The sequence below is a fragment of the Haliotis rubra genome, unplaced genomic scaffold, assembly GCF_003918875.1.
Source record: "Haliotis rubra isolate DU_JTF1 unplaced genomic scaffold, ASM391887v1 Scf1916, whole genome shotgun sequence".
Lineage (NCBI taxonomy): Eukaryota > Metazoa > Mollusca > Gastropoda > Lepetellida > Haliotidae > Haliotis > Haliotis rubra.
The window spans coordinates 58,911-78,425 of NW_025765910.1; the positions used below are offsets into that span (position 1 = coordinate 58,911).

Sequence of the window (19,515 nt, forward strand, 5' to 3'; positions counted from 1 at the left end):
GTCGAGCGCGTTCGTGTGTAGGTCTGTGGGGTAGGTCTGGGGTGGGGTTTGGTAGGGGATGCGTGTGTGTGTGTGTGTGTGTGTCTGTCTGTCTGTCTGTCTGTCTGTGTGTGTGTGTGTGTCTGTCTGTGTGTGAGCGCGCGTGCGTGCGTGTGTTTGTCTGTGTGACTGTGGGTGTGGCTACCACACAAATTATATTCGCAATCAGGGACTTAGTTCTAGTTCGGGGCGGCCGGACCCCTAGTGGTTAAAGCGTTCGCTCGTCACGCCGAAGACCCGGGTTCAATTCACCACAAGGGCACAATGTGTGAAGCCCATTTCTGGTGTCCCCCGCCGTGATATTGCTGGAATATTGCTAAAAGCGGCGTAAAACCATACTCACACACTCACTCCTCCTAGTTCACATTCATGTGAAATTTGTGAAGAGGAAAATAGTGTACAATTAGCAAGAAACAGCTATGTAAAACCTCACTCATTCTCTCGGACGAGCGAGTGAGTGAGTTTAGTTTCGCGCCGCACTCAGCAATATTCCAGCTATATGACGGCGGCGGTCTGTAAATAATCGAGTCTCGACCAGGCAATCCAGTGATCAATATCATAAACATTGATCAGCGCAATTGGGATACGATGACATGTGTCTACTAAGTCAGCACGCCTGACCACCCAATCCCGTTAGACGCCTCTTACGACAAGCATCGGTTACTGAAGATTCTAACTCGGATCTTCAGGGGTTCACTCGGACGACCGAACACCTATCCACCAGTTCAATGAGATAACATCGACTCCTTCGTAAAAGACAAAAATACCTCTACTAAACTGTTTTGTGATACGCCCTAAAGTTAAAAAGGAAACATTTCTCCATGCTGAAAAGTAAAAAATAACTGTCAGTAGGTTGGTTGGTCGCTTGAGGTTACACAAACCAAATGTTTTCCCATAGACAACAACATCCAGTACTGCCATGGCCGTCAAGGTCTCCAGATTACATAAAACCAAATCTTTCTTATAGATTTCCATTGTAATGTTATATGTTCTTAAAAATTACCAGGACGTTTCAAGCCAATACATGTACATGTGTGCACAGTACGTCGTTAGAGATGCAATAAAAACATAAATTATAACCAATCACTTTCCGAGTACAGAAGCTGAACACACCAGCTCCGCACCAAATGTCACCAACTTGAAAATATCTGTGCACACATTCAACATAAGTCATCCTTTTAAAAACTAGATATTAAAAAATGTGGTCAGTTTTAATTACTGGATGGATGATACATTTAAAAAGCATAATTATCTTTTACACAATATCATCCAATCAGAGCTGTCACATGCCTCCATCAGAACTGAAGTTATAGACTATTAATATACTCGCTCATGGAGCAACTGGTTTTTATTGCAGTAGAACCTGGACCGTGACGTGTGAACAGAGACAGAGATGCAACGCGTGGGCAGCACGTTACATCATTTGAACCCCCTTCAAAACACCATTGCACTTAAATCCATTAAAAGAATTGTATTTTGATATAAATACTCTATTTAAAGAAACATACATTAGCTGGATTGAGACTATTTAGTGTTACACCTTATTGCAACCTCGTGTCTCTCAGTGTTCCAGAGTACTCTCTGAACACCTCTCATTACCTGGGTCATCAGTATTACCGCGGTTGTGTTTGCGTCGCTAGGGCAACGGCAATCATGAATACGATGCCATCATATTGGCAGTGTCTTATCTCTGTTCCAACATTACATATAATAATAGCATGCTAATTATCGCCGTTCTTGACATCGCTGTCCGACACTCAGCAGCACCAGCAACGAGGACACATTTCCAAAGTACATAATGGCGTTATTGTGGTCGGATGCTCTTGCAGTACAAAACTGTTTTGATTACACAAATATTCTGCTCATGGGTTTTCTTTTGAAGTATATCACAGTGGTTGGAATGTGGTATTATTTGTTACAGTTGCATGCGGTTTGGTTGGTTGGTTGGTTGTTTTTGTGTTGTTTAACGCCGCACTCAGCAATAGTGCAGCTATCTGTCGGCGGTCTGTAAATAATCGAGTCTGGACCAGACAATCCAGTGATCAACTCGATGAGCATCGAACTACGCAATTGGGATACGATGACATGTGTGAACCACGTCAGCGAGTCTGACCACCCGATCCCGTTAGTCGCCTCTTACGACAAGAGTAGCCTAGTGGTAAAAGAGTTCGCTCGTCACGCCGAAGGCCCGGGTTCGATTCCCCACATGGGGACAATGTGCACAGCCCATTTCTGGTGTTTCTGGATAATTGCTTAAACTCAACTCATTCACTCACTTACGACAAGGATGAGTTGCTGAAGACCAATTCTATCCCGCATCTTGCAAATTGAATTTTAGATTCACAATTGTTATCAATAGTATAGATAATTATGGAGAAAGGTTTCATCGTGTATGAGTGATTTGGCCTCTCACACACACTGTTTGAACGTTATTCCAGTTACATCAAGACATGTCAAAGTGTGTAGCTGAAAAGTCCGAAGTGGTGCAGGTCTTAGACGTTGTGCATCACTCAGGTGCAGCCCACTACTGAAGCTATTGTGCTCACATTGCCGGACCGAATATTTACCAAATCCCAGAATGATAGGTTCCTGGCGTGCCCGAGGGACGCAGCCACGAATTGTGGCGTTTTGTACTGGGTCACCCGAACATCGTTCTCATTACGTTTAACGTTAGATCTAAAAAAAAGGCCATTCTTTCTGATGTAAGCGAATGCCAGGGTGAAACACTGGGCCCTTAAGAGGAAGAGATGGGAGGACAGGCTATATGGTCGAACAAAGAAAGAAGCTGAGACTAAAATCCATTACAGGTAGAGACGAAACAGGTCATCCAATGGTGTTACATGAGATTTAAGATATTTAAGTTTTGATCACAATGACCTGACATGTATGGGCGAGAAGAAATAAACCCAGATCTAACAGAGATGGGAGCTGGAAAGCAGAAGATCAGATCTAACAGAGATGGAGGCGGGAGACAGGCAATCAGATCTGACATAAACAGAGGCAGGAGACAGACAATCAGATCTGACATAGACAGAGGCGGGAAAGCGGAAGATCAGATCTAACAGAGATGCAGGCGGGAGACACACAATTAGATCAGACATAGACGGAGGCGGGAAAGTAGAAGATCAGATCTAACAGAGATGGAGGCGGGAGACAGACAATTAGATCTGATATAGACAGCGGCGGGAAAGCGGAAGATCAGATCTAACAGAGATGGAGGCGGGAGACGGACAATTAGATCAGACATAGACGGAGGCGGGAAAGTAGAAGATCAGATCTAACAGAGATGGAGGCGGGAGACAGACAATCAGATCTGATATAGACAGCGGCGGGAAAGCGGAAGATCAGATCTAACAGAGATGGAGGCGGGAGACACACAATCAGATCAGACATAGACGGAGGCGGGAAAGTAGAAGATAAGAGTTAAGAGAGATGGAGGCGGGAGACAGACAATCAGATCTGATATAGACAGCGGCGGGAAAGCGGAAGATCAGATCTAACAGAGATGCAGGCTGAAGACAGACAATCAGATCTGATATAGACAGCGGCGGGAAAGCGGAAGATCAGATCTAACAGAGATGGAGGCGGGAGACAGACAATCAGATCTGATATAGACAGCGGCGGGAAAGCGGAAGATCAGATGTAACAAAGATGGAGGCGGGAGACAGACAATCAGATCAGACATAGACGGAGGCGGGAAAGTAGAAGATAAGAGTTAAGAGAGATGGAGGCGGGAGACAGACAATCAGATCTGATATAGACAGCGGCGGGAAAGTAGAAGATAAGAGTTAAGAGAGATGGAGGCGGGAGACACACAATTAGATCAGACATAGACGGAGGCGGGAAAGTAGAAGATCAGATCTAACAGAGATGGAGGCGGGAGACAGACAATTAGATCTGATATAGACAGCGGCGGGAAAGCGGAAGATCAGATCTAACAGAGATGGAGGCGGGAGACGGACAATTAGATCAGACATAGACGGAGGCGGGAAAGTAGAAGATCAGATCTAACAGAGATGGAGGCGGGAGACAGACAATCAGATCTGATATAGACAGCGGCGGGAAAGCGGAAGATCAGATCTAACAGAGATGGAGGCGGGAGACACACAATTAGATCAGACATAGACGGAGGCGGGAAAGTAGAAGATAAGAGTTAAGAGAGATGGAGGCGGGAGACAGACAATCAGATCTGATATAGACAGCGGCGGGAAAGCGGAAGATCAGATCTAACAGAGATGCAGGCTGAAGACAGACAATCAGATCTGATATAGACAGCGGCGGGAAAGCGGAAGATCAGATCTAACAGAGATGGAGGCGGGAGACAGACAATCAGATCTGATATAGACAGCGGCGGGAAAGCGGAAGATCAGATGTAACAGAGATGGAGGCGGGAGACAGACAATCAGATCTGACATAGACGGAGGCGGGAAAGTAGAAGATAAGAGTTAAGAGAGATGGAGGCGGGAGACAGACAATCAGATCTGATATAGACAGCGGCGGGAAAGTAGAAGATAAGAGTTAAGAGAGATGGAGGCGGGAGACAGACAATCAGATCTGATATAGACAGCGGCGGGAAAGCGGAAGATCAGATCTAACAGAGATGGAGGCGGGAGACAGACAATTAGATCTGACATAGACAGAGGCGGGAAAGTAGAAGATAAGAGTTAAGAGAGATGGAGGCGGGAGACAGACAATCAGATCTGATATAGACAGCGGCGGGAAATCAGAAGATCAGATCTAACAGAGATGCAGGCGGGAGACACACAATCAGATCTGACATAGACGGAGGCGGGAAAGTAGAAGATCAGATCTAACAGAGATGGAGGCGGGAGACAGACAATCAGATCTGATATAGACAGCGGCGGGAAAGCGGAAGATCAGATCTAACAGAGATGGAGGCGGGAGAAACACAATTAGATCAGACATAGACGGAGGCGGGAAAGCGGAAGATCAGAGTTAAGAGAGATAGAGGGGGAGACAGACAATCAGACCTGACATAGACACAGGCGGGAAAGTAGAAGATCAGATCTAACAGAGATGGAGGCGGGAGACAGATAATCAGATCAGACATAGACAGAGGCGGGAAAGCGGAAGATCAGAGTTAAGAGAGATAGAGGGGGAGACAGACAATCAGACCTGACATAGACACAGGCGGGAAAGTAGAAGATCAGATCTAACAGAGATGGAGTCAGGGAGACAGACAATCAGATCAGACATAGACACAGAGGCGGGAAAGCGGAAGATCAGAGTTAAGAGAGAGAGGGGAGACAGACAATCAGACCTGACATAGACACAGGCGGGAAAGTAGAAGATCAGATCTAACAGAGATGGAGGCGGGAGACAGACAATTAGATCAGACATAGACAGAGGCGGGAAAGCGGAAGATCAGAGTTAAGAGAGATAGAGGGGGAGACAGACAATCAGACCTGACATAGACACAGGCGGGAAAGTAGAAGATCAGATCTAACAGAGATGGAGGCGGGAGACAGACAATCAGATCAGACATAGACAGAGGCGGGAAAGCGGAAGATCAGAGTTAAGAGAGATAGAGGGGGAGACAGACAATCAGACCTGACATAGACACAGGCGGGAAAGCGGAAGATCAGATCTAACAGAGATGCAGGCGGGAGACAGACAATTAGATCTGACATAGACAGAGGCCGGAAAGCAGAAGATCAGATCTAACAGAGATGCAGGCGGGAGACAGACAATTAGATCTGACATAGACAGAGGCGGGAAAGTAGAAGATAAGAGTTAAGAGAGATGGAGGCGGGAGACAGACAATCAGATCTGATATAGACAGCGGCGGGAAAGCAGAAGATCAGATCTAACAGAGATGGAGGCGGGAGACAGACAATCAGATCAGACATAGACGGAGGCGGGAAAGTAGAAGATAAGAGTTAAGAGAGATGGAGGCGGGAGACAGACAATCAGATCTGATATAGACAGCGGCGGGAAAGTAGAAGATAAGAGTTAAGAGAGATGGAGGCGGGAGACAGACAATCAGATCTGATATAGACAGCGGCGGGAAAGCGGAAGATCAGATCTAACAGAGATGGAGGCGGGAGACAGACAATTAGATCTGACATAGACAGAGGCGGGAAAGTAGAAGATAAGAGTTAAGAGAGATGGAGGCGGGAGACAGACAATCAGATCTGATATAGACAGCGGCGGGAAAGTAGAAGATAAGAGTTAAGAGAGATGGAGGCGGGAGACAGACAATCAGATCTGATATAGACAGCGGCGGGAAAGCGGAAGATCAGATCTAACAGAGATGCAGGCAGGAGACAGACAATTAGATCTGACACAGACAGAGGCGGGAAAGCAGAAGATCAGATCTAACAGAGATGGAGGCGGGAGACAGACAATCAGATCAGACATAGACAGAGGCGGAAAACCTGAAGATCAGATTAAGCAGAGATGGAGGCGGGAGACTGACAATCAGATCTGACATAGGCACAGGCGGAAAACCTGAAGATCAGATTTAACAGAGATGCAGGCGGGAGACAGACAATCAGATCTGACATAGACACAGGCGGAAAACCTGAAGATCAGATTAAGCAGAGATGGAGGCGGGAGACAGACAATCAGATCTGACATAGGCACAGGCGGAAAACCTGAAGATCAGATTTAACAGAGATGCAGGCGGGAGACAGACAATCAGATCTGACATAGACACAGGCGGGAAAGCGGAAGATCAGATCTAACAGAGATGCAGGCGGGAGACAGACAATCAGATCTGACATAGACAGAGGCGGAAAACCTGAAGATCAGATTTAACAGAGATGGAGGCGGGAGACAGACAATCAGATCTGACATAGACAGAGGCGGGAAAGTAGAAGATCAGATCTAACAGAGATGCAGGCGGGAGACAGACAATTAGATCTGATATAGACAGAGGCGGGAAAGCAGAAGATAAGATCTAACAGAGATGGAGGCGGGAGACACACAATTAGATCTGACATAGACAGAGGCGGGAAAGCAGAAGATCAGATGTAACAGAGATGGAGGCGGGAGACAGACAATCAGATCTGATATAGACAGAGGCGGGAAAGCAGAAGATCAGATGTAACAGAGTTCGAGGTGGGAGACAGACAATCAGATCTGACATAGACAGAGGCGGGAAAGCAGAAGATCAGATCTAACAGAGATGCAGGCGGGAAGACAGACAATCAGATCTGACATAGACAGAGGCGGGAAAGCAGAAGATAAGATCTAACAGAGATGGAGGCGGAAGACAGACAATCAGATCTGACACAGACAGAGGCGGGAAAGCAGAAGATCAGATCTAACAGAGATGGAAGCTGGAGACAGACAATCAGATCTGACATAGACAGAGGCGGGAAAGCAGAAGATCAGATTTAACAGAGATGGAGGCGGGAGACAGACAATTAGATCAGACACAGACAGAGGCAGGAAAGTAGAAGATCAGACCTGGTGGAGGCGGGAGACTGACAATCATCATGTATGAATAAGTGAAAACATTAGAATAAGTTATGTCCTTATGTTTACGTCATTTGAAGGTGACTCCAAGACACGTTCTTTTAGTAAACAGTAGGGGGGAGTCACTTTAACAAGCGATTGTAGTTTCAAATTGATTTTTTATGCACTTTAATATCTAAGTTTAATTCTAGCGGACTTCTGCCTATCTCAAACACAAAAAATGTTTCTCGCATATATTGTTTCCTGAATTTTGTAATGCATTTCTTGCAGATTTTGCGTTTTTCCGGGGTACCAAGATCTGTCTATGGTGATCGTGAGGCTGGAACATGGCAGAACCAATTTGCTTGAGGTTGACAGATAATATGTAGGAAAATGAAACATAAAAACAGCTGCATTTGTATCATTTTTCAAGGTGAGGCTGACTACATTTTGAACGCCCCTCGAATGGAAATAGTTTTGTACTTGACTAAATGGTATGGCTGTCTTCTGGTAAATAGGTTCCTAGGCAACGGGCACATGCATTTAAAACAGGCGTGTCGACACCACTAGTCCCCGGGAAACATGCTTATATAAGAGGTGAATTAACGGATCGGATGTTAGTGACTTGGATGAGTGTGTGTTGGTTGGTTGGTTTGTTGTTTAACGCCGCACTCAGCAATATTCCAGCTATATGGAGGCGGTGGTCTGTAAATTATCGAGACAATCCACTGATCAATAGCATGAGCATCGATCTACGCATTTGGAATACGATGACATGATAGATAGATAGATAAATATTTTATTAAAGTCTCACCTCTGCACTTAATATGAACATAAAATACAAAAGCATATACAATACACACAAGACGTGAGCCACGATTGGATGCAGGCAAGGTGGTCCACTTTCGCCATACATATGTGCAGAGTGAGTGAGTGACTTTAGGTTTACGCCGCATTAAGCAATATTCCAGCTATATGGCGGCATTCTGTAAATATTCGAGTCTGAACCAGACAATCCAGTAATCAACAGCATGAACATCGTTCTGCGCAATTGGGAACCTATGACATTTGTCAACCCGATCCCGTTAGTCGCCAGACCGCCTACGTGGTGTAGTGGTTAGAGCCTCCGCCCGGAGAGCGGAAGGTCGCGGGTTCGATCCCCGACCGCGTCATACCAAAAGACGTTAAAATATGGTACTTGTAGGACCCTGCCTGGCGCTCGGCATTAATGGGTACAACAAGGACTGGTCGGCTCGGAGTCAGTATAATGTGTCTGAGTGGGGTATTCATGCTTCACTGCGGCATGGTATCTCAGTGGGCTAGCACTATAAAACCAGCTTAAGTCTGGGCTAGTACAAGCAGCCGCACATACACATACACACGCATGCACGTCGTCATATGAGCGAAATATTCTCAAGCACGACGTTAAACCCAATTTCACCTCACCTCACCTCACCTCACCTCACCTCACCTCACCTCACCTCACCTCACCGTTAGTCGCCTACAGCATGGCTTGGATGTCTTGTATCTCAATTGCGTACATCATGCTCATGATATCAATAACAGTAAAAGTGCGAGAGTTAACTGAAGAGAACTATGTTCGTATTTGGCTGACACGGTTGGTAATGGGATCATTGTTTATAATTACAATCACCGGTTGGTATGACCCAGGATAGAATATTTACAGGATGCAATCATATAGCTGTGATACTGCTGTTGGTAGCGTCAAAGACAATACATTAATGGGTACCCGGTGGAAAAAAGTCATATGACTATAACCTTCTAGCGCCTAACAGGCAGCTTGGGTTATCCGGGGTAATAATGGCCTTGATTGTTAGCGCTATGAGCATACCTAGTGTGGAGTTTGGCGCTATATAAATGGACACATTATTATTATTATTATTAAGCATACTCCATCATAGCAGTGTTATTTAAAAAATTCAGGGTTTTACGCGACGCGCAAATGTGCGTCCAATACGCTCAAATGAAGAGAATGGACGCACAATATTATTCTCTGTAACCACAAATAGGACTTTGCTAAGGTTTTGGCTTCTTTCAGATCAGTTCATTTCATCCGTCATTTCATCCATCAGTCCACATGTTCATTGATTCATTCCAGGCTCTAAAATACAGTCAAATTCCGATGAGTCGAATCGCTGGGGACCAAGTAATAAATTCGACTTATCGATGTATTCGAGACATAGGTATGTCTATGAGGGTAGAAAAAAAGATGATCCAGTCCTAATTCCTCCGCCTAAGCATTTGTTTATCTAATGATTCCCCTATCACTAATAGGGGCACCTTATCAGTTCCAGTCTGATTAGCACAGAGAGTGATTTCCGTAAAGTCGCTAATCTGCCTTGTGAACTCACCCGTCAAAGGCGGAAAGGTGTGGGCCGCGCTGGTTTGTTAATTGGATCAGTTTGCTACACCAATCAACTTCTCATTGACTGACTTCGGGTTATGTATACAAGATTGCTGTTGTTTGAATCTCATGGGAACAAATTTTCTTCTCGAGTCATCGTGTGTATTTATGAGACGAATTCGTGTAACCGGAAATCAAATGATGACAACTATAACAGGGAATGGTCGTGACCGACAGGTACTTCGAGTTATGCATAATATTCGAGACACCGAACATACAGTTCTCTACACTGTTACGTCACTGGATCCCCGTATGATCCTAATAGCTAAAAACTTAGGGCCCGGGACCATGTTTGTGAGTCGAGGTAAAACCCTGTTTAAATATAAGTCAAAATGATTCATATATCAACTCACCTGATGTATAATAGATATATTGAAGAATAAAACTACGACGATTGTCAGAAGACCTTCAACGCTGATGAACCCTAATATCACCTTGTGAAAGGATCCGCCCGCAGCAGGTGTGAACTCATAACCACAGATCTTATTGGACTCGTAGATCCTGTAGGGTGAATCCAGGTGGAAAAACGGAAATATCAGGTGCAGGGTCATCCATATCAGAGTTCCAACAAGGGCGAATTTAATCGACTTCGCCGTGACCTTTGACCTGTGGTAAAGAGGCTTGACCAGAGCTAAATACCTGCATGACGTCATAACGGTGATGACACCGGCTGACCACATCACCATGGTCGTCGTCAGCCAACCCATGAGACCACATAAGAACGGCTTTTTAAGGATTAATCCACAAGACAGCCATCCCATTAGGAACGTCAGTAGGTACAGGCAGGTGGAGAGGAGGTCGTTGACGACGAGGCTGGTGACGAGAAGCCTGTCGAGGGAGTCCGCAGATCCCTTTATCTTCAGAAGAACGACTAAGGCGATGACATTGAAGATGAACGTCGGGATCAGAATTAGCGGAAGTTCAGCTTCTGAAAGGTCAAGGCCACAGTCTTCTGACATGGTCGTACTTGCCGAGGAGGTGTTGGTCGTTGTGGCTGACGCTGCCATGATCGTTTCGTTTCAAGTTTGGTTCTTGCACATAAAATGGAAGCATTTAAACCGATTTTTCTATAAATCCTCCGAAACTGTTGAATCTGAAAGAATACAGAGGACACAGAAATCAGGCTAAAACAGGCCACGTAGAGGATCAAATAGACTAATGCTTAATCTCTGAATATATATAATTTTGTTAGTAACAAACAAGCCCATTTAAATTGAAAAGGAGCCCCAGGAGAACCTGAGGAAATCTAGACTTGCTTTATTTAGGGCTTTAGCACTGCAGATAGTGCTTGGCAGTAGGGAAAATAATGTGGTTCAGGGACTGTGAGACAGACTTAGGATCAACCTCCATTTGAACAGCTAACCCAAGGACAGCGGTAAACGATTTAACACTACGATATTACGTCTCTACGACAAGTAAACAGCTTCCGTCATTATACGATATTAATACGTTATTATTTCTTGTAAAGTTTCTTGATGAGCGATATGAACCACTGTCCCTGCCTCTATCATAGCAATTATAATTACATTTAACGCAGTCACGTTGTCTTATCCATCAGTTTCATTGTCTTTGTGGACAATCAGCTTGGTTAGATCACCTCAACAGCAGAATCCCATCAGGATAGTATTCCTGTTATAATTGTATCGTAATGCATTATATACTCATGCCAATAATGGTTGTCACCCCCTTCAATTTTTTTAATTGAGAGGGGGTGGGTGAGGTGTGTGTGTGTGGGTTGGGGTTGGGGAGGGGGGTGACAACCATTATTGGCATGAGTATATGATGAGAACAGTTCCCTATACCTTACTTTTCAACCCTTATTAGGGTGGTTTGGGAGGGTGTATTAGTGTTCGTAATTTAAAGTAATTTAAACGTGACGTAAACATGGATTACGGTAAAGTCCTACGACCAATCTCATCTCTCATCACACACACAGACCCGGGCGCTCCCGGTGGATTCAGAGTCAGGGCTAATGGAATCAGATCGACTTTCAAGCGTTTTGTGTTTGCACGCTCTCGATGGAGGTATGTTGGCAATTCATGATGAACAGCATTTTTCACGAATCCGAACAAATAAAAACACATCAGCTATGATCAAGGGACATGCAAGCGATGTGTACAGCTTAATGACTTGAAAACGGACAAACTGAATAGATTTAATGGTTTTGTTTACATACATAGTACGGGCGGTGGGGTAGCTTAATGGTTAAAGTGTTCGCTCGTCACACCAAAGACCTGGATTCGATTCATCCACATGGGTACAGATCATTTCTGGTGTACCCCTCTATCATATTGCTGTAATATTGCTAAAAGCCGTGTAAAAGTAAACTCACTAAACTAAACATAAATAGCAATGCCTAGCCCAGATTCCAATAGTTATATATGGGGAGGGAGGGAGGGAGTTGGGTTTTACGCCGCTTTTAGCAATATTCCAGCAATATCACGGCGGGGGACACCAGAAAATGGGCTTCACACATTGTGCCCATGTGGGGAATCGAACAAGGATCTTCGGCGTGACGAGCGAACGTTTCAACCACTAGGCTAACCCACCGCCCCAGTTATTTATATATGGAATCCCGGAAGGGGCGTTGTCGCAATTGCACGTTATCGCCATTACAACAATATGCAAGAACTGGCAAAATGAAGCAAACGCGACAGAATATTGCTTTATATTAACCTACCTGAACTCATTAACAAACAAGCCTCGTATATATCCACCTTTTAAGGCCATACAACGCATCACTAAGAACCATAACCAGGTTATTATGATCAACTGAAACATTAATTCGATGTAACCTTCGGTCTCTCTCGCGTCCTAATGTTTGTATGTTTGTATGTTTGTATGTTTGTTTGTTTGTTTGTTTGTTTGTTTGTTTGTTTGTTTGTTTGTTTGTTTGTTTGTATGTTTGTTTGTTTGTTTGTTTGTTTGTTTGTTTGTTTGTTTGTTTGTTTGTTTGTTTGTTTGTATGTTTGTATGTTTGTTTGTATGTTTGTTTGTATGTTTGTTTGTATGTTTGTTTGTTTGTTTGTATGTTTGTTTGTTTGTTTGTTTGTTTGTTTGTTTGTATGTTTGTATGTTTGTTTGTTTGTTTGTTTTTTTAACGCCGCACTTAGCAATATTCCAGCTATGTATTTCGGTAGTCTGTACGTAATCGAGTCTGGACCGATGCCATGTGTCAACCAAGTCAGCGGACCTGACCAGCCAATCCTGTTAGTCCCCTCTTACGACAAGCCTGGGTTACTGAAGATCAATATTCTAACCCTGATCTTCACGGGCTACTACCTGTTGTGACCACCGTTTGCTGCAAGACGATCTGTGGCGATGTTACGATTGACAGCATTTAGTCTCGGCATTTTCCAGATCCCAGCAAGTTGACAAACGTATATTGTTTTAATTGTTGACTGATTTTTGACCTTACATAGTCATTGTCAGTGCTCTTGATTATTATGTTTTGTATATTGTATATACCAGCTAACTGGTATATGTCACTAACATCGTCCAATCAAAAATATCGCATGCTGGAATGTTTTCAGGAATATTGTCAATGTTTCATGTGCGTTTCTTTCTTTGACTGACTGACTGACTGAGTTTGGTTTTACGCCGCCTTTAGCAATATTCCAGCAACATCACGGCGGGGGACACCAGAAATGGGCTTCACACATTGTACCCTTGTGGGGATTCGAACCCGGGTCTTCGGCGTGACGAGCCAATGCTTTAACCACTAGGCTACCCCACCGCCCTTTCTTTCTTTGAAGAGTATATTGGGATATATGACCATAGCGTCCGTTATAGTGTGTGCGCTCACGCCACACGGTTAAACAGTAGAATCGCATTGCAGAGAGAGAGAGCACTTAAGGTTTAAAGTTACTGATTTTAGCAATATTTAACAAATGTCACACCGGGGGCACCAGAAATGGGCTCAAACATTTCTAGCCATTGGGTTAATGGCACCGGCCCTTTGACGTCACTATCGGACGTTTTAACCAGTAAGCTACCCCTAGTGATCACACTTGTGAATAAGAAGTTTTGAAGTGGGTTTTTTTTCAAGTTAAGAATAATGACCGATGGTACATTTGTGAGTAGGGGAGACGTGAGCTCTATTACTAGAGGTCTTCAACTAGGACATCTTATCAGTAATCAGCCAGTGCGGTGCTCGCCCAATCTTAAATAAACAAGAAATGTATATTAAGCTCCAGTGTTTTGGACCGGGAAATCTAGCGGCCGTACTAGTATCATGGGATTGGTTGGTGTGGTAACACAGTTGGGATGATTACAAAATATTTTAACTGAAGAACAACTCTTAGGATCTTCGGACACTGAAACATCTCTCAAAAATGCTCATATCGTTAGGACCGTTGTTACCGTAATATGCGTTAAGCTAAGGTGAGTGAGTGAGTGAGTGAGGAGTGTGAGTGAGTGAGTGAGTGAGTGAGTGAGTGAGTGAGTGAGTGAGTGAGTGAGTGAGTGAGTGAGTGAGTGAGTCGTGAAGTGAGTGTGAGTGAGTGAGTGAGTGAGTGAGTGCGTGAGTGAGTGAGTGAGTGAGTGTAGTGAGTGAGTGAGTGAGTGAGTGAGTGAGTGAGTGAGTGAGTGAGTGAGTGAGTGAGTGAGTGAGTGAGTGAGTGAGTGAGTGAGTCATGAGTGAGTGAGTGAGTGAGGAAACATGTAAATTTACTTAGGTGGGGAATCACATGTAAATTTTCAAATTTGCAAATGTTTACACACTTTAGATGTGTATGAGCTCATCAAAACCGTACTTAAATGGCAGTTTAAGACCGCAAATTAAAGTGACCGATTCACCGCGTATGAATACAACGAACTCGTTGACCCTATTGTTTGTAAACAAACTTGTCGGACATTGGCAATTTCTATCTCGGCAGCATCTTTGGTGTTTTTGAAGTAAAAAGCGAATGGTTTGAAGAAGAATTTCTTGATCAATCCCAGTGAAGAAACTACGAAGCTAGAAAATCAGCAGCGCAAAAGCGGCAGTATATTTAAACCGTGTCCAGATCTACGTGTGTTGACGTCGACAACACACGTCGGCCCACACGTCCTAACCTGACCGCTTCCGTCCCGGCCGTCATACCCAGTCCTTCCACTTCCACTGCCCATGTATCCCACATAAATCGTGGCATGTCAGGTCTTTTCCAAATTGGGAATAGTAAGGTGGTTATCAACAATTATTTCCGTGAATAAAGTTGGCGGCGACTAAATTTAGCGAGTTCACGGCTTGAATTTGGGCGAGTCGATCATCATACAGTAGGGGAGATCAATTATTCGCTTGAGAAAAATCAAATAATTGTACTTGCTCACATTATAAACTATTTTCATTTATGTATGCTATTTGTTACAAATACAAGCATACTAGTTCCTGAAATAAAGCATTTATGTTGTTGAAAATGTCTTATTTTGTTCATTTCACAACCTGTCCCTCAACGGGACGATTCCAAGCGATTTCCAGGAAAAAGGCCCCTTCACGATTTGTGTTCTTGCGCACCAAACAGTTCGGTTTTAGAACGCTTATCAGTCGTGCTAGAATGAAGATAAAGCTACTCTGTTTTCAATTTTGCGGTCCTTTATCGTTGATTTAAGACCGCTAAATGTTTAATTTAGCGGTCTTAAATCAACGATAAAGGACCGCAAAATTGAAAACAGAGTAGCTTTATCTTCTAAGGAAAACTCACTGCAGGGTTAGGGTTACAGAGTAAACAATACCAAACACCCATGGCTAGTCTGTCTCACAGTCCCTGAACCACATTATATTCCCTACTGCCAAGCCCTCTCTGCAGTGCTCAAGCCCTAAATAAAGCAAGTCTAGATTTCCTCAGGGGGGAATCTCTGGTCTCCCTGGGGCTCCTTTTCAATTTAAATGGGCTTGTTTGTTACTATCAACATTATATATATATTCAGAGACTAAGCATTAGTCTAACCCATGGCTGGCGGGACCTACATCTCCAGTAACATTTACATCTGCCAACGCTTAATTCGCAAGTGGTGAGGCAATAAGCTAATGAGGCTAAGGGTCCTGTACCATGTTTGTGACATATCTAAGATGCCTTATACGAAGCATTTTTTATAATCTAAGCAAGCCTAGCTAAGTTAGGCGTTAAGTCGTTGCTTGAAGAAAGGCTCCTTTAGAATTATATTTGGTAAATATTAGTATTTCACTGACTCAATCATATTGGAAAACACATGGCAACCTATACTTCATTGTGACTATGATTAAGGCATCATTGTAACTCCGGCCAAAGGTGATGTTATGCTGTCTGGAAATATGGCATTTATGTAATGCTTTGGTTGCACTTAATGATAAGTGATTGTTAAATGTACATATGATGTTTTTGAAGGATAATCTCAGCTGACTCAGATACTTCGCATGTGTTTTCCCCCACTCTTTCCATACCCGTAAAAATTAATGTTCTATATACATGTTCTATATATGTCTGTAAGAAAATACTGTAAAGAAATACTGTAGCCCCAATATAGATGTTGTTAGTCTGTGAATCTTCCAAATTACTTGGTCTTTTTTCCATTGAAATTAAGTTTTTTGCCTTATCAAAATAATATATTTTCAAGACACTAAGCGTCAATCTTAATGTGCCTATGTCGGGAATCAAACACCGGCTTTTGACCTGACAAGCGAACGCTTTAACCACGAGCGTACCCCATCATTCCTTGATACTGTTAAAGAATATACATTGGTACATTTATTATACATTCAAGATTGAACCCAGTTTTGTCACTATATATCTTTCAGTTTTTATGTGACTGACATGATTTGCAGCCCACCATTGATAATTCAAAACAGGTGAAACAATATAAATAATGACTTTGAGGTTTTGTTTTGCAATCGTTAGTAATTTAGTTTTCCATTTAATTAACAATTTTCAGTTTCTATTTCCTGAAATTCTGTACGAAATTTTCAGTTTCTATTACTGGAAATACACTTAACAGTTCCACCCAATAACAGTAAAGCATACAGATAATACGTTTCGGTACTTTGATAGATTAATAAGTACAAATTATATTCCATCATATTGGGATGCAAAAATGATTAACATAATTGTATAATGTATGACAAATCAGACAGCAAAATGCAAAAGCAAAAATGAAAACGCATGAGCAACATAAATGCTGTCAGGTAGTAAGCTTTCAATAATTATGGAAACTGCTTAGTTATCTAAGTTTATGAACTAATTGCAATCACTAGAATTTTCTATAATCTATCCAAGAGATGGAATCAAAATAGGTGTACAGTATATTCCGTCGGGTGACTGAAATTTGAGAAAACGTCCGTATGGGATAATATCTGTATTCCGAATCAAAAAGAGGTCATACCAAGTATGTGCATGTTTACATATATTTACAACAGTAATTTACACCGGGAATCATTAATACATTGTAATCATCTTTTATGAAAGTATAGATAATGAAATTTGTTCAGTTATGATCAGTCGGATAACTCATACAACTGGGCATAAAATTAGGAACCTAAAATTAGGCATATATAAGAAGTGTACCTAAGGTCAGTTATTTAAACTGTAATGTATTTTCCATTACAACAAGTATAAACGATATTACCTACTGATCAGAATGACTTATCAGTACCTCAACACCGACCCACCGCCACCACCCCACCCTAAGCCTACCCCATCGCACACCCTCTCCCTCTCACACACATGCACACACACTCCCTAACATACATATCGCTCTGGCTCATAGACACGATATTTGAACCTTTCAAACAGGCTTAATGTGTATGTTATCACTTCACCATGTGTTTCTAATTATCAGAGTACATTATGGCGTGGCCGGACGCGCTAACGAACCCTATGTGACAGTTATATTACAGAACCATTGAAATAAATGTTAAAGTAGGTTCAGTCTTGTTACCCATTACCAACTATTTACGCATGTACTAAATATATGACACACCTAACCCTGGTCATACGAGATTTCAAAGGTATTGAAATGCATGTCCTACAATCACAGCATTTACATGTTACACATGCAAGAAAATACATGAAAACAATGGCCAAATTAACACACCGGTGAAATACATGTAAATGCAGAGTTGAGTGTTCGTTTATTTTAACACCCTTTTAAACGTGTGTAAATCAGACGGCTAGATGATACGTAGATTTCAAACGTTGTTCATATGGCCGCCGGATGACAAGTATATTTACTAACGTTAGAAAATTTGGGTGATACAGTCATTTCGTGTGGGGTTGAGTGAATAATTAAAAGACATAGTTAGAAACGACATCTCCTTTAGCTTGCAGCATCAGCAGCATCAATAGCCAACACATTAACCCTGAGAGTGAGGTTTATATAACACCCTAGTAAGAATGAAATATACACTTATGAATATTACACTTACGTACATATGGCAAACGCAGAAAACGTGGTACTTTTTGATCCGTTAATACATTTTTCACCTGTTTTACCTTTAATGCAAATTCCGTCTCGGAGGGTAAGCGATACAGGTTATTCAATGATTTTAACATATTAAGTTTTCACAAAAAATAGTAACTCTTACCTTTCAACATCAAACGAGGTTGATGAGGATAACCTTCCACACCCTCACTCCACACCCTCACTCCACACCCTAAACACTCCCTGTTTACAAGGAGTCAGTGCGAGCTCCATTCATCCACCCAAACAGCTTCATCAGTCGTCAGTGGCTATATTTCCTGTGAATGATATAAGGGACGCCAGTTAATCACCAGCCTATAGTACAGTATCGATTTGTGTCCCGGCTCGCTGGTGGAAACAATGACCCTTTCTCTCATTGGCGCTACAAGTTCACATCAAATAATGAATAGTGTTGTTGGTGTTAACTAGTTACATGTATGTGCATACACTCCTGAAATTCCATTCTAAGAGGGCCGGTTTATGTTCGATACTGACAGTCCGGGCGAGGGCTGAATGACCTATTTACAGCACAGAACAGACTTATATACATGAACAGGGATTAAGTAATAACAACATGTAGGACTGAATGAGGGGGATTGACAATAACAACAAGGCACGGTGGCAATAATGTAGTGACAATAGGAAGCCAATGGTGGTGGAGGTAAAAAACAAAATATACATGCTGATGAGATTACTAGTAATTAACAATGATGGCTGAGGTGCTCTAATCTGTTGTTTTTATGAGATCATTGTATGCAGAAGGGATGAGATATCCCTGGTCTCTGTTGATTGAGGGCTTGTGTCTCCGGATTTGAACTGCTTCTGCAAGTTTCCTTTTGGTGAAGTCCTGGTGGTTTTTGGATAATATCTCATCCCTTCTGCATACAATGATCTCATAAAAACAACAGATTAGAGCACCTCAGCCATCATTGTTAATTAATCTCATCAGCATGTATATTTTGTTTTTTACCTCCACCACCATTGGCTTCCTATTGTCACTACATTATTGCCACCGTGCCTTGTTGTTATTGTTAATCCCCCTCATTCAGTCCTACATGTTGTTATTACTTAATCCCTGTTCATGTATATAAGTCTGTTCTGTGCTGTAGTACTTCACTCTTGCTTGACAACGGTATAAGAATCCATACCGAAACGTCGCATCATATATAATAAAGAAGTTGTTATCCATAAACTTTCTTACTTTCTTATTAGTCACC

The 19,515-nt window shown here is 42.7% G+C and overlaps 1 protein-coding gene across 1 annotated transcript in view; it reads right to left on the reverse strand.

Annotated features, from left to right (window-relative positions):
• Window positions 1–18,521, reverse strand: part of LOC124274543 (type-1 angiotensin II receptor A-like) — a 31,051-nt gene extending 12,530 nt beyond the window's left edge. The window contains exons 1-2 of the mRNA XM_046709908.1: window positions 18,423–18,521; window positions 10,240–10,979 (exon numbers count right to left, since the gene is read on the reverse strand). Of these exons, the coding sequence (XP_046565864.1) occupies window positions 10,240–10,893 (654 nt within the window). The 5' untranslated portion in view covers window positions 10,894–10,979; window positions 18,423–18,521. The remainder of the gene's footprint in view (window positions 1–10,239; window positions 10,980–18,422) is intronic.
• Window positions 18,522–19,515: the final 994 nt, after the last annotated feature.